At 41.6% G+C, this 17089-nt stretch overlaps 1 protein-coding gene across 1 annotated transcript in view; it reads right to left on the reverse strand.

The window, feature by feature from the left end:
• Window positions 1-749: 749 nt before the first annotated feature.
• zmat4a (zinc finger, matrin-type 4a) overlaps window positions 750-17089 on the reverse strand; it is a 141329-nt gene continuing 124989 nt past the window's right edge. Inside the window, 1 exon segment of the mRNA XM_023285018.3 lies at window positions 750-1589. Coding sequence (XP_023140786.1) covers window positions 1562-1589 — 28 coding nt within the window. The 3' untranslated portion in view covers window positions 750-1561.

The following is a 17089-nucleotide window of genomic DNA, read 5'->3' on the forward strand; positions in this document are numbered from 1 at the left end:
CACAAGTGAAAGAGGTCAAGTATCAGAGGGCCTTGTTCATGAATATGGTGCTGGATGGACTCATGTTGTCTCTCCAAAGCTCTGAGTGATCAGACTGAAAGAAAGAGACTGCAGATACAATGATCCAAAGCTTTCCCTTACAGAGAGTCTAAACTCATCTTTAATGCTGAAACAAACATGTACAGGGAGCTTTTTCTTCACTTCCTCTTTAGCCCCTTTCCATACAACCTTTCCCTCTTTGTTTCAAAACCTGTTTCCAGACAGAAAGAAGCTGGATCATCCAGCAGAGCTTGGACAGATCCACATCACAGACTACCCAGACTGGGCTGGCAGGTCTCTACAGGACCCTGTGACTGCCTTCTCTGTGGGGCTGTATCTCCACACAAGCACATTTTCAGCTTTAGACATCATGTGGAAGAGAAAAAGTCACTTTTATGCTGAAAGAACTCAAGGGGAATTGGTGGAGAACATATAGTCCATCTGGCCTGGGATGGCCCAGGAGAAGGAGCTAATAGTTTGTGATTAATTAAGAGCCTGCTGCCACTGCTAGCAGGACCCATACAGGAAAATGCAGGGGTTCGTGGATTCAGTTCACATAAAAAGTCATGGTTTGCCTTACGTGTGTCTTCCACATAAACCTGATAAGTTAGTGCTACTGTGTCCCCAGATCTCAGCAGGTGACTTGGAGAGTGCAGCGTTTCTACTAATATGAATGATAGCTAAAACCTGGAAAATAAAAACACTGAAAGTTGTAGTAAACCAGATTTATTCTTTAAATTAAGAAGAAAATAAACCAACTTGTGTTCCTGTGTAAATGCAGACATACCATTCAGTTCTGCTGGTTCTCTTCCAGCTCTACCAGCGCCCAGGAAAAAGTTCTTCACTGCTCAGTATAAAACCTTTACAACATACAGTACAAGTCCAATCAGTGCCGTTATTGCCATCAACCCCTTCAAAGCTGCAAGGGGGTTTTAGGTCCACTGCAAGAAGAATGTTACACCGAGTGCCATACAGAACCAAAGACAGTGATTTACTCAGAGTTAAAGCCCACAATGCTAAATAATACAAGTCCTTCTCTTGTAATTTCAAATAAATATCCTCTGTTTCATTCAGGTCAAACTAACTTCATATCTCAAGTAAAAATTCCACTTACAGTCGTAAACATCCAAAGTATTGAGTCCATGCATTTTTAGAAAGGCTGCCGTGTATTGGATCCACTTTAATGCTCACAGACTGTCAGTGGATTAGAAGAACACAGAACACAGCTGCAGTGGAATGTCAGGTCAGTGGTTTAACAGTGACCAGCGACGATGGAGGAGCTGTTTAAATGGACTTTATACTGACGGTGAGAGAGTTGATGCAGTGCTAGTGTCACAAAAATCTCTTTATTTCCCTCCTCTGTAGGGCCAAACAGACAGAAAGAAGCCAGGAGGGAGAAAGAAAGAGAAAAAGAAATGATGCTGAGGAGAATAAAAGCAGAGCAGAGGCAGAAAAAGCAGGGCAAGCTGACCACAGCTTGTCTGACATCAATCCAGTAGTTGGTTTTTATCCTCGTCCACGCTCACTGGACACAGATCTGGTTCTTCAGACTGTAGGACAGAAACAGAGAGAAAAGGTTCATCAGTGAAGGTCTATCAGTGAAGGTTTATCAGTGGAGGTTCATCAGTGAAGGTTCATCAGTTAAGGTTCATCAGTTAAGGTCTATCAGTGAAGGTTTATCAGTGGAGGTTCATCAGTGAAGGTTCATCAGTGAAGGTTCATCAGTTAAGGTTCATCAGTTAAGGTCTATCAGTGAAGGTTTATCAGTGAAGGTTCATCAGTGAAGGTTTATCAGTGAAGGTTCATCAGTGAAGGTCTATCAGTGGTTTATCAGTGAAGGTTCATCAGTGAAGGTTTATCAGTGAAGGTTCATCAGTGAAGGTCTATCAGTGGTTTATCAGTGAAGGTTCATCAGTGAAGGTTTATCATAAACAAAGCTAAAACAGCACAGAGACAAATGGAAACAATCAGCTGTTCTGTTGCTGACCATTAATGAACACAAACGATCAGATACTCTGAACAAAGTGTTGATTGTTGACTAATGTTGATGTGATCTTAAATTCTAGTAGTAACTTCAGTCTTATCAGAACCAGTAGAAATGATCAGAACCAAGATCCCAGTCATTTTACACCAATTTTTTCCTTTGAGTCTGGAAACTTTTCTCCCTTATCTTCCTCCAAAACAGTCTTTGCTGCTTCAAACAGAGAATCTATCTAGAAGAGACACTTCTCCTACAAACAGTCACAGTAATGCTGCATGCAGATGTTAAAATGAGTCACTTCAATTCAAAGAAGTCATCTCAGACTTACAAAAACTAATTAGCCAACATGATCAATTAGTTCAACAGATAACACTCAAAAGAATGCTTAAACTCTCTTAAAGGCATCATCAATTTCTGAAATCTGGTCCCTCAGTTGGTCCCACTGCTCAGGACTCAGGGAGAAATCCTTTTCCCCCGGCTTCATCTCTCCATCTTGGTTCATCCAGTACTCTCTGATACCAATCAGGACTTTACCCTTGAAGTTTCTGTTCCAATGTGGAACATGTTCTCGTCACCATTACTGCTGCCCTTGGATGAGCCTCCTGGCTTGGAGCTCTCTCCACTTTCCATAGTAAAGTGAGTATTTTATACAGTATTACATCAAACAAACCCAAACATTCCCTGTGAGATAGGAAGAAACTTCCAGCAGTACTGGGCTCAAAGAGGACATCTGTCGACCTCAACCAGCTGGGTGAAGGTATAAGGACAGAGAACAACCATAGCATCGGTTGTTCCTGTAAGTCTCCAAGAAAGACATGATTTAGATTCATGTGGCAGAGCCCTGCAGGAGTAATTCTTACTGTTTTCTGTTAAAGAGGGTATAGTGAAACGCTGTGATAGAGCCACACATCTGAGGATGTAGAGGTGGCTGGATGGGTCAGCAAAACCTGGACACAAGGGACCCCAACTTGCTTCCTGTTTCCTCCAATCCTTAACCAAGTAGCTTAAGCAAGTAAAAAATGAATATCTTCTTATCCTCACCAAGTCTTTCCAGAATTTCTGTGGTACTTGCCATATCACTTAACAACCTTTGAATACTTTACAATGCAGAATGTAAGTCACTATTTTAACTGCCATATTGGTCGAACAATTAAAGAATGATGAAAAACAAACAGCAAGGCCGACAGTCATTTATTGAATTTATTGACATGTCCATCACATTTCTGTCAGTACCCCCAACTCTATCACCCAATAGTTGGTTAATTAATCTATATTATGACCCGATAGGCCAAAACAGCCATGAAAGGACGCAAAAAGACCACAAAAAACAGTAAACAACTACAGTACATACACTATCATAATGAAATGAATGATAAATCCAGTGTAGACATTGTTAATGTGGTAAATGACTATTGTAGCTGGAAACAGCTGATTTTTAATGGAATATCTCCATAGGGGTACAGAGGAACATTTCCAGCAACCATCACTCCTGTGTTCTAATGCTACATTGTGTTTGCTAATGGTGTTGAAAGACTAATTGATGATTAGAAATCCCTTGTGCAGTTATGTTAGCACATGAATAAAAGTGGGAGTTTTCATGGAAAACATGGAATTGTCTGGGTGACCCCAAACTTTTGAATGGTAGTTTAAATGGCCACAAACAGACACTAAACAATCATAGTCACTCTGCATTTCTTTCCATCCCTCAAAATAATGAAGTAAACAACTACAAATGTCTAGCTAAATACAGACTTTTGTTCCTGCAGACGTGCTCCGGCAGGTTTTTGCACCTTAATCAAACCTCAACAGTTCAGTTTCAGATCATAAAGCTCACCAAGCCTTGTGGCAGCTACTACTGATACAACCTGAGCTCAAGTCAGAAAACACTAACGTGTGCTTTTTTTCTGGAGGGCAACTAGCTTGTCATTTAATGCGACATTCCATTGTTTCGTGCCACTCGTGTGTCAGACTGAGCTATCATTAGCTAGTAGTGTCACTGCAGAGGAGGACTAAAAATAGGAGCTGCTTCAGTTTTCAAGCCTCAAGCAGCAGCACGATGCAAAGCAGATGAGCTTTGCATAGTAAATCTGAATGTTGTTTTTTTTTTTAATTTTAAATTGCTGCAAATGGTTGATGGCCCAAAAATGTCTGCAGTAGGTGTTAGTCCAGCACCTGTGCATGCCCATGGTAATACCAGCAGCACATCTGGAGAACATTTAGGTTCACCTTTAGGAGTGTGTAGCTGTCATGCAGCTGCTGCAGCTGAGTGTCTGCTGCATAAATCTGTAAATATATCTTTACTCTGCCAAGGAATGGCAGAGTTATGTGACAATCGGCGTATACATGTCTGTCTGTCTGTCTGTTACCAACATTACTCAAAAACACACTAATGGATTTGGATGAAATATTCAGGGAAGTTCAGAAATGACACAAGGACCAAGTGATTAGATTTTGGCAGTGATGCGGCTTGTCTGGATCCACGGATTTGTTAAAGATTTCTGTATCATTGCCAGATAGTGGCACGGCATCACTGTAACCATGACAACAAGTGAACACTACGTCAGCTGCCTGTTGATGATCACATGATTGTAATCCTGCTGCAAATCCACCGCTGACGACTTATCAGGCATTATCCATCAGAAATAATGAAAGGAACAACTGATTAAATTGTGGGGGTGTTTCTGAGTTCCATCAATTCCCACTGCCCGCTACATATTTAGGTCACGTGATTCAGTATCCGTACATACCGTACACATGCATAACACACGCCTGTGCTCAGCGCAAGGCCATTAAGTTTGTGGGTACATCTATATTAAATGGACACATTTGGTGCTGTGATTTCTGACAATTTTTTTCAAGACTTCAGCCACAGGAAATGATCCAATGACAGAGCAGCCTTGGAGGAGGACTGAGCAGCCTTGGAGGAGGACTGCACTCTCTGAGGGCTTTTCTTGTTGCATTCATGAACCTTAAAATTAAATAACAATTCAGGAAGAAACAGTTCTTTCCGTAGTTTCAAGTCTCAATTACAACTGACATGAAAGTGCCTCTTAGAGATGATTGTTTTCAGCCATGTAGTGATCAACAAGGACAACATCTGAAGCTAAAACAATTGATTTATAAAAGGCAATAGGATAGGATTGTACATGTGAACAATATGTTGACTGTACAACTAAACATGCAGAGAAACGTAGCAGTACAACAGGATGTTTCTTCTACCCTTCTGTCCTTTCCACATATTAAACAAAGCCCTCTGTTTTCCCTCCTGACGTCCAGCGTTACAAGGCTGCCATCTAATCCCCACTGCTGTGATTGAGTAGGTGAGTGGAATCCCTTTCATGTTTCGGTCCAGCAGCCTGGACCAATCTTATCAGTTTATCATGAGGCGACTGCTGTCCTCATCTCCGCTCAGCTAGCAGGACTGATGTACTCAAAGGTTCAATCGCTCAACCCACTGAGGAGTCCAGACGAGCCAAAGGCTGGAGTTTCTCAGACAGAATAAACAGCAGCGTTCCTGTGGTTTAATAGCAGGGATGGAAATGAATGCAGAGGAACCCTGCAGTTTACCCCGGTGGGGATACACGGTGACAGTGTAACCGGGGGCGTAAACATGACAGATTGACGGTTAGCGTTGTTTTTGTTGTTTATTTTGCTGCACATAATCAATGTGGTTTCCACTGTCAGTGCGATGGGAATTGTATGTTATCTTCAGGTGAACTAAGCAGAGTAATCACAGTCTGTGCTGTAGAAGGGGCTTCCTGCTGTTTCTGTCCTGTGATGACAAAACAGCTGCACACAACAAACTGTCGTGCTTATTTTACTGGCAGAGCGTGTATACAATGCATACAAACTGACTTAAACCTCAACATACAAAATGCAATAAGCCTTCTTTAGCTCTTATAACTCTGAACCGTAATAGACGAAGCATCTATGCAAGAATGATCCAGGTGTACAAATGCACAAATCATTCCTATGGCTCCTGTATAATCAAGCAGAGGGCCATAAAGAGAGTAATAAACAGGCTTTCAATTTAATTTATTAACCTCATTCTGCTTTAAGTGTAGATGTAGCCAAGAAGAATAAAGTCAATAAAAGTGATGGAATTTGCCAATCCTCCTTTCATCTTCATGTTTTAATTGCTTTTGCACCAGAGATAAATGTGAGTTTCTGACAGGCTGTGATGAATGTGGAAAAAATGTCATCTTATATCTATTAAATGAAAATCTGTCATGTCTCAAGACACGCTGAGGAGCACAGCGCTCCTGACGAGGTCCCGTTATTCAGCCAACTTGTGGAATTAAGGTCCTGATCCTACGGTGATTTTATCTTGTTGGACTGAGCACATTGTGGTTTCTTTTTAAACCATTTATATGTAAACTCATGATCACCTACAGGAGTGGTCCTACAGGAGTGATCTCTACAGGAGTGATCCCTACAGGAGTGATCCCTACAGGAGTGGTCCTACAGGAGTGATCTCTACAGGAGTGATCCCTACAGGAGTGATCCCTACAGGAGTGGTCCTACAGGAGTGATCTCTACAGGAGTGATCCCTACAGGAGTGATCCCTACAGGCGTGATCCTACAGGAGTGATCTCTACAGGAGTGATCCCTACAGGAGTGATCCTACAGGAATGATCTCTACAGGAGTGATCTCTACAGGAGTGATCTCTACAGGAGTGATCCCTACAGGAGTGATCCCTACAGGAATGGTCCTACAGGAGTGATCTCTACAGGAGTGATCCCTACAGGAGTGATCTCTACAGGAGTGATCTCTACAGGAGTGATCCCTACAGGAGTGATCCTACAGGAATGATCTCTACAGGAGTGATCTCTACAGGAGTGATCTCTACAGGAGTGATCCCTACAGAAGTGATCCTACAGGAGTGATCTCTACAGGAGTGATCCCTACAGGAGTGATCCTACAGGAATGATCTCTACAGGAGTGATCTCTACAGGAGTGATCCTACAGGAGTGATCCTACAGGAGTGATCTCTACAGGAGTGACCTCTACAGGAGTGATCCCTACAGGAGTGATCCTACAGGAACGATCCCTACCGAAGTGATCCCTACAGGAGTGATCTCTACAGGAGTGATCCCTACAGGAGTGATCCCTACAGGAGTGATCCTACAGGAACGATCCCTACCGAAGTGATCCCTACAGGAGTGATCGCTACAGGAGTGATCCCTACAGGAGTGATCCCTACAGAAGTGATCCTACAGGAGTGATCTCTACAGGAGTGATCTCTACAGCAGGTCACTGACGACCAGAACATTTTGACCTCCTAATAACCTCTGAAGGTGCATTGTGTTATCTGGCATCAGCAGCAGGAGATACCAGGGTTGGTTGCAGCAAATCCATCCATCACTCTGTGACTAGTTCATGGCTTCTGGGACCATGGTTGGTACCACTGCTGACCCCGGGCCCGTTTCACAAAAGCTATTTTGTTTGCAAGAACTACTAAGTGACAGACTGAAGCTGGTGCCAGTATGGACGGATGTACGGTCCTCTCCCATGGCCTTTAAGTATTGTGTTTCTTTAGATGAGTTTGAAGGTTTTCAGTGAAAGATGATTGCATGCTACAACCACCACACAAGCCTTTTGATTTTGGAGATGTTCCGTGTGTTTGTGATAAATTAGTTTTTGTCAAATACACTGATTCTAATAGTCTAATAAATTTTAGACTTTGTGACATTGTGGAGGCAAATTTTAAACAAGTTCTTGATTTCTAGTCAGCCACATTAACAATCAATGAAATGAGTGAAATACAGCATTTTTTTCATATGCTAATAAATCTGTTTTGAACCAGTGATGCAAAATTGGCAGCAGACTCAGATTATAGGATGAGAAGAGATGGTGCAACTGAGAAAAGTTTAGTTTGAGGAACATAACTTGTTAATCAGAGTCAGGGATGTGTTAACACTGAAACATCCCATCTCCAGCTAGACAAGGTGTACGACTACTGAGGGTTCATTCTAAAGCCTCTAAAACAGTAAGTGTACTAACAAGACAGATAAGATGTCTGGTTTAGTCCTCATATTTAGTGAAAAATGCATTAGTCTTGCCATTTTCATGCCTGTTATCACCATTTGTCAAACCCGCACTGTGCCAGCTGTACGGTACTTTGATGTCAGTAAAAAGCTTAGTGACGAGCAGTCTTTAATGCAGATTAGCATTTCTTAAGCTAATGTTGCTCAGTGCAGGAGGGAGAGGAGTATTCTTTTAATTGGTTTATGCATGGTAACAAGAATGTTCCATCACAGAAAATCAAATGTTTAACTCAAAGAAGATCCTAACCCCAGTATGACCTGTAGGTCCTGTCAGGTTATTCTCTCCATGGAAGTCACTTAATGTCAGCGGTGGTCACTGAGCTCAATAACTGGATATACTGAGTCACTTATGTGAACCAGAAGGCATTGTGACCTGAAAGAAGTGTAAATGCATCCCAAAGTTTTCTAGAAGCAATGCAATCTAATGGTTTAAAGCACTTCTGGAGGTGGTTAGAGACCTGATTAAACTGAGCAGAATTTGGACACCTGAACACCTCCAGTTCTGACAGCCTTAACATGAACCATTGCAGTGGTTGAGTGTTGTGTCTCCTCATATTATCCACCTCTGCATGACAAAGCAGAGGTATGTCTTATTGAATAAAGTCCTCTGCAGCACAGCATCACGTCTCACACGTTACTGATGAGCTCTTTAGGCAGATTAATCACTCAAGTGACAGCAAAACATCTCACGGACTTCTTGTTGCAAATGGATTCAGCCACGGCACAAAGAAAACCCATTTTTGTCTGAGTATCTAAAAATCCTTGCTGCTGTTTGCTTTCCTCTCCATCAAACTGTCAGGACTCAAATGTGCATCGTCTCCAGACTGACAGCCGGACGGGCTTTTAGAAGAGCTGGAGGATGATACATGGCCTCAAAGCCAGCCGCCACTGAGCCACTCTGCACACTCACATTTAAGTCAACAGTCACATTTCTCCAGCTGCTGTATAAAAAGGCTCCCAGCTCTGTGAAGGTGAAGAGGGTCTCATAAGTAATTCACAGTGCCGTCGGTGTCGGTTACACAGCTGCACAACCTCCAACGGCCCAGAGCCACAACACAACCTGACTGCTTCAAGTCCTCCAACAAGGCTACGCTGCAACTTATGTATTCCTGTAGCGTGTGACAAATTGTGTCAGCACATTACTCCAGTGAAGCATTTTTCATGCATAATTCATCCTGGAGCCTACATTCCACATGGACGTTTTCAAATCCCTTTGAAGTTAATTCCCTCTCCGTGATAAACAGCCTTGCTCGCTGCAGCATGTTGCAGCTTATGATTGTCTGTGTCGAATGTGTTGGAAGAAGTCACCTGTCCATAACAATTTTACTGTACAATACTAGAGTGGTGGAGAGATTTACATCTAATAGTTCAACATGAAGGAAAAAAAAAAAAGCTTTTCTGGATGAAATTTCAGGAGCGTTGCATGTGTTGTGTGTTAAATGACTGGAGGAAGCTACTGTCTGCTGTACAAACAGCCATCTACGCATCATGATTTTCTCCTGCATCACTGCTCCTTTAAGGATGTAAACTATATGAAAGTGGTGACTACAAAACTATACAGCATAGATTATGGTATATTAAACATTTAACTTTGTGTTCACAAATGACAGTTTAAAAAAATCAGCACACATAATGAAAATTGCACATAATTAAAATTAAGTTTCTGGTATCTACAAGGCTTACCCGGAGCATCCATCAGAGTTTTTAACATAAACAGGGTTAGGGTTAGTAGGGTTCAGGTTACCCTAACTCTACTAATCCTTATTTATTTTACCCTAAGAAACACTGAAGCAGGTTCATCAATATTACACCACAATTTATCAATAATCAGTTCAGAAATGGTGATTCCACAGGATTCTAAACCTTTTTTCTTGTAATGTAATGCACTCCATGTGGCATAGATGTGAACCGGCCTTCAGCAGGAACATACCAGGAACATGCAAAAGGGAACAAAGTGAATATTTGATTACCCTGGAGTGAATGACAGGGAATTAAGTGAATGAGGGTTGGCATCTCATCTAGCAGCAGGCCCCGGGGAGACGATGAGCACAAGAAAGAGAGGAAGAGAAGAAGAAAGCAGGTGAGCTGACAGCCACTTGCCCCATTTGGAGGTTGACAATCGCTTTCTCCACAGCCAACTGGGTCCCTGAGTTATCTCCGTGTGCATGAGGGAATTAATTAGAGACTTGATGATGGGGGGAAATGAGGCTGAATAATAAAAACCACGATGATCTCTCTCTGTGGTGTTGCTTCCTTTGTCCTTCCACCGTCATGATGATTGCCACGCCTGGGAGCTGCTCTTGTCATCGATACCCTCCCACCTCGTGCACAGAAAGTGGTTTGAAAAAAGTCCCTCCACTGAGCAGCTAATGGTTGCGAGGTGTAAAAACGGCTTGGTCCTTCTCAGAGCTCCCACTGTGCACCGTTGTAAATCACAGAGCCATTACACGGGAGATGAGTGCTGGGACAATATGGCCACTGAAACCCCCCCGGCTGTTTTCTGCTTCGGCACACAATGCACAGTAACGCTCAATAATCAGCCGTCCGTCGCCTTCACAAGCATAGGTGCTCCCAGTCATTTTCCATAACTTCCCACTGATGAGATCATTTCAAAAACAGTCCCCAAGCTTCTTTTATTCTCTTTCCATTTTCTGTTGGGTGAAGATCTTCTTTCAGTAACTTATAGGAGCAGAATTACGTCATTTGTCTTGTCAAATACTTGCAGTTTGTATTTTTCTCATCAGGACATGGTTGAAAATGATCCCAACAAACAAGCCTCACACAAAACAAAACTAATATACTAGGCAGAAATGCAAATATTACGTTGCAAATATCAGACTGCAATACCAGCGTGTTGGTGTTCAATAACAGGCTACAAAGTTTGTCAAAAGAACATCTAGAAAAACCTTCAGTTGTTACCAGACCTTTGAAGAATCTGTAATCCTTTCAGCAGATTCCAGTTTATTAGATATGTATAGTTCAAACTGAAGCCAGACAGGGTTAACATTGTACAGAGAGGTGAGGAACTATGTGTTCACTGTTTCATGGTGAATGAAAGATCTTGTTCTCGATGGCTTTTTAACGATGTTGGAATAACTGGATGTGTAATATGCATGGATATTCCACAAGACAAAAACAAGAGAAAGATGAGATATTATGGGAAGTATGTGAGTCAAAAATCTGATTCTTAGAGTCATAGCTCACAGTGAAACACATATTGACATAATTTAGCATGTCCACAGTGAATAGACGCTTCAGAGTTTGTGATAAATAGGATCGTTTTAAACTTGAATAAAACTGTTGGTAAAAAGAGAAATCATCCACTGACTGACCTCCAGGCTGTTCACGGTCCTTTGTTAAGCTGAAAGCTCCATTAAACAAATGGATTATAGGTCACTGATAAAGAATGAATTCACTTTGTGGCGCTGTGATGCAGATTTTGATGGAGGCAGATGTTTAAATTGTTTAAATTGTACTGTATATTGGCTAACTGATGTTTCACAAAGATGCCCCAGAGTCCATTTTGTTCAAACAAGCATTAGCGTGTTTCCTAGCACATACGGCAGCTCTACAGAGGTATCAGCCTGGTCGTACTGTAAAGAAAACCACACCAGCTGAGTCTCTACCTTTTGAACACAGAGTAAATATGTTGTCTGAATTGCAATGAGAGAAACTGTCAGCGCTTGTTAGAGAGCACTCTTTCATGCTTTGAAGATGTGATCATTTGTATGCGCATGTTTTACTTCTTTGAAAGGAAGAGAAGAATGACGGTGATGGCGATTTGTGGCATGCAGGATAGAGCCTCGAGGAGCTGATTGCTCCCCAGGTTAGCCTCTCGCATCGACTAGCATCCGCACACTAAAGAAGGCCTGTCAATGACGCCCAGAGGAATTCTTCTGTGTTGCTGCTGCAGTGTGGCTGCCAATTACAGTCAATGGGTGGCAATCAGTGAAAAACACCGTGAAGTTTGATGCTTTTATAATCACGAAGCTGACTGTGTGAAAGGCACATTTCAAAAACAGACAAATATAAATATTAGATTGTGATAGCAGAGCTTGACGTTTCAATGCATTCACTGCCAGCCAGATGACAGATCGCCCTGCAGCCGCCGTGTGACAGACAGAGGAGGGATCCTTATGGTTCGGCATGAATAACTGTGTTTAGAAAACCTCTTGCACCGCTTATTTTTAGAAGTGAGGCGTTAAGTTTAGCCATTAGCATTTGAGTAACTCTTTATTGTATCTGTCACTAGCAAGGATAAATACATGAAGCAGTATGTATTTATGAGTTACCAGTTGGGGGGGATGCAACTCTAGTAATACTTGTGTTTAATGTTTATTCCTAATAAAAAACCTTCAGTTATTTGTTGTGTACCAGTCTAAGACAATGAAGCTTTATTTACCATTTGTTTACCAACATGGTCAAAAGGACTCAGTGTCACCAGAACATAGAGGGGCTTTTCGGGATTCATACGCTTATGATCTTGTAGCATAAAACACTTACAGAATGATTTAGGAAATGGTGTTTCCAACATTTCAAGTGCACTGGCAGGTTTTAATGTTCACCTAGATGTTAAATTTTATCATTGTACTGTAAATGCAAATGTTAGAGATATAACCTTTAGACAGCAGCCAAATACACAACTTTAAAACCACTGACAGGTAGAGTGAATAACGTTAATTATTTAATTAGAATACAATATTCTGCCAGGGAATCCTGGGTCCTGGCATTCATGTGGGTGACTTTGCTTTGTACCACCTACCTAAACATTACTGCAGATCAGCACATCCCCATAGCAACGGTAGTCCCTGACAGCATGGAGGATGCACCACACCAGGAACAGCTGGAGGAACACAACCAGGAGCTCAACCCATGGACTGGGCCTCCATACTCCCCATGTTCCAATTCAACTGAGCATCTGTGGACTCTGCCATAAGGCACCTGATCTACAGAGGCCCATCAGGACCCAAAGGATCCACTGCCACCACACCAGGACCTCCTCTGATGAGCAGAGCTGTTTATTAGACAGAAGGTTGGATGTTGTGGCTTATGGATGTATGTCTATAAGTCACTGGATCAATAATAAAGATGGAGCCTCCTCTGTGTACAAACTGTGAGCTGTATTATACTTTATGTAAAATGTCCAGACACCCTGTCAGAGCTCAGATGCGTTGAAGCCTGCTAATAGTGCCGGGGTGAAAGCCGAACTGTCAGAAGGTCCTGGATAATAGCAGACAGCTCCAAATCCAGTGAATGAAATGGGCACATAAACCGCCAGTAAAGAACAGTTTAGAGTAGATTTGTCAAGCAGCTGAAAGAAAGTGCACATATAAAAAGCACATATACATTCCTCATGGCTCTGATTCTATAGGGGATGGGTTGAAGTACTCTGTTATAAAGTGGACAGATGGGAGAGTGGAGAAGAGACACAACAAACTATTCTGTTTCATGCAGCAAACTACCAAAATAAACAGAAGAAATGCTCCTGTGCTTGTCAGACAGAAGAACCAGCTGGATTTAAACCGCTAGGATACAATATTTATTACAGTATGTTCTCCTGGCACAGCAGAGGACTCAGTATGAGTCAGAGTACAGCACTCAGCACACCACCAGGCCATCACACCGCCACAGTGAGCTAAAAACTGACACACAATCTCACTATTATAGGGTTTTTTTTTCATGATTTATGGATGGTAGTATTGGTTAGTTAGTCCAAAGTCAAACACTCATTCATGGTCCAGAGAGGATGAATCCTTCTGGTTTGTGTTGCTTTGACCTTTGCTCTAGTATCACTGTGAGGGCAGCATTCGTGGTTTTTAGAGATCTCTCCACAACAAGATGGACTGTTATAAAGTCTAATAGTTCCCATAGACTGAATTCCAATAACCTCCTTAACCTTTATTTTTTTTTTACCAAAAGGTAAACATTTTCACAAATTAAATGATCAGATGATGGCACCAAATGGCACTTACTGTGCTCATGCTTTTCTGAAGATGAACCTCAATTAATCTTCTAAAACCGCAATAAGTTTGGGGATTGAAGGGAAATGTCTTGACAACTATTGGTTGGACTGAACTGATATTTGGCATGCAGATTCATGTCTCCTGCAGGTTGAATTATAGTAACTTCGACTTTTCATTTAGTAACGCCATGACATCAACATTTTGATCTGTCCGGCATGTTTGGTTTATGAGCTAATGCCCATCCCATCAGCCTCAGCTGTGCTAACTAGCAAATGTTACCATGCTAGTTAGCTAAACTAAGATGAGCTGAAATCTCATCTTCTAAATATTCACCTACATTATATTTATCCATGTGCTGACATAACTGCACAAGGGTTTTCTAATCATCAATTGACCTTTCAACACCATTAGCTAACACAATGTAGCATTAGAACACAGGAGTGACTGTTGCTGGAAATGTTCCTCTGCACCCCTATGGAGATATTCCATTAAAAATCAACCATTTCTGGGTGCCCGGATAGCTCAGCTGGCTGGGTGAGGGACCTATGAACAAGGGCTGTAGTCCCAACGCAGTGGTCATGAGTTCACTTATGGCTATTTACTGCATGTCATTCCCCAACTCTTCTACGCATGTTTCCTGTCTCTCTCTCACTGTCCTATCAAATAAACCCCCCCCCCCCCCCAAAAAAAAAAAAAAAATCAGCCATTTCCAGCTAGAATAGTCATTTACCACATTAACAATATTCCACATATGGGATTTGTCAGGCTTTCTGCTGGAGGACTCGATGCTTTCAATTTGGAACAAAAAGTATGTGTTTTGTTTTGCTTTTAGTTTTTTCTAGAAATAAGGAATTGATTTTCACTGAAGTGTGCCTGGCAGATTCATGGCTGAGTTTTCACTTGCAGGTCATGGAAGCATCTCAAGTGTGACAAAAACCACATATTTACAGTCTTATTGCCTTTTTACGATGGCACTCTCACATAAATGGAAGCCACATTTGTAAGGATAAGAACACTAAACAGTATATTTTTAGATACCGACTATAACCCGTTGAAGAAATAAACCTCTCAGCTGCTATGTCCAGGCGTTCCTCTGCTTCAGCAGCAGGTTCTCTGGGGCTAATAGGTTCCTTCAGCCCATCAGCATAACTGAGGCTAAAGTGCCTTTGTATGCACACGTCTGTGTTCATGCATGTAGGCTGAACACACACACACACACACACATAGTAGCCAGTGATGGATGGCTGTCCAGAGAGATGTGATGGCACAATAATTACACTGTCAGTTTGAATTCAGCTACTGACAGCAGCAAAGTCCATCTCTGCTGCAGAAATGGTCCCATTAATGAGCAATTTCTCCTGTGGAGTAATACCAAAATGAGATAATTAAAATTGATTAAAACTGACGTGAAATTATTGTATATGAGGCAGCGAGACAATTAGTACAAATGCTTACTCTGGCTGCATTCTTGGTGAACACTTTAAAATATCCCAGAACTCACAATGCTACTATAAAACACCAAGGACTGCTAACTCTTCCTAGCTGAGCCCGAACACACCGAGGCTATAGAAGCCATTTACCTTTGACAGAAAGCTCTTGGTAATGCTAGGACAACAAATTATTAATCTTTAATAGAGGAAAACAAGAACAACCCCAGGTTTCTCTTCAGCTCAAGAGTCAGAGCTCTGTTGAACCTTGTATTCCTTTAGCTCTGAGCAGTAACGACTTCATGAGCTTCTTTACAGATAAAATTATTACATTGAGAGAAAAAATGAATCTGGCCCTTCCTACAAATGTCACAGATGTATCATGGAGTACAGTTGCTTTAGAACTGGCTGTAAGACCTGATGGATATTTAGAATTCTTCACTCCTCTCTGAACTAATTTAAACAGTTTCTACATCCAAACCATCGACATGTCTTTTAGATCCTATCCCAACTAGACTGTTCAAGGAGGCTTTACCTTTAATTAATTCCTCAATGTTAGATCTGATTAATCTCTCTCTAGTAACAGGCTATGTACCACAGGCTTTTAAGGTTGCTGTAATCAAACCTTTGCTTAAAAAGCCCACTCTAGATCCAGATGTTTTAGCCAACTATAGACCAATTTCCAACCTCCCATTTCTCTCTAAAATTCTGGAAAGAACAGTTGCAAATCAATTATGTGAACATTTACAAAGGAATAGCTTGTTTGAAGAGTTTCAGTCAGGCTTCAGAGTGCATCATAGCACAGAAACAGCTCTGGTGAAAGTTACTAATGACCTTCTCATAGCGTCAGATAATGGACTGGTCTCTGTACTTATTCTGTTGGACCTTAGTGCAGCATTCGATACAATCGACCACAAACTTTTATTACAGCGACTAGAACATTCTATTGGCATTAAAGGGACAGCACTGGACTGGTTTAAATCCTACTTATCAGACAGGTTCCAGTTTGTGCATGTCAACAATGACTCTTCTGAGCATACTAGGGTTAATCATGGAGTTCCTCAGGGTTTTGTCTTAGGACCAATACTGTTCACATTATACATGCTTCCTTTCGGCAATATTATTAGGAAGCTCTGTATTAATTTCCATTGTTATGCTGACGACACTCAGTTGTATTTATCTATGAAGCCAGATGAAACTAATCAGCTAGCCACACTGCAAGATTGTCTTAAGGACATAAAGACCTGGATGACCTATAATTTCTTACTACTAAATTCAGACAAGACTGAAGTCATTGTATTTGACCCCAAACATCTTAGAGAATTGCTTTCAAAGCATATAGTTACTCTGGATGGCATTACATTGGCCTCCAGTACTACTGTGAGGAACCTCGGAGTTATCTTTGACCAGGACATGTCCTTTAACTCACACATAAAACAAATCTGTAGGACTTCCTTTTTCCACCTGAGAAATATTGTGAAAATCAGGAACATCCTGTCTCAGAGTGATGCAGAAAAACTAGTCCATGTATTTGTTACTTCTAGGCTGGACTATTGTAATTCCTTATTATCAGGTTGTCCCAATAGCTCTCTGAAACATCTACAGCTGATCCAAAATGCTGCAGCCAGAGT

Source organism: Amphiprion ocellaris, chromosome 6 (assembly GCF_022539595.1).
Source record: "Amphiprion ocellaris isolate individual 3 ecotype Okinawa chromosome 6, ASM2253959v1, whole genome shotgun sequence".
Taxonomy (NCBI): Eukaryota; Metazoa; Chordata; class Actinopteri; family Pomacentridae; genus Amphiprion; species Amphiprion ocellaris.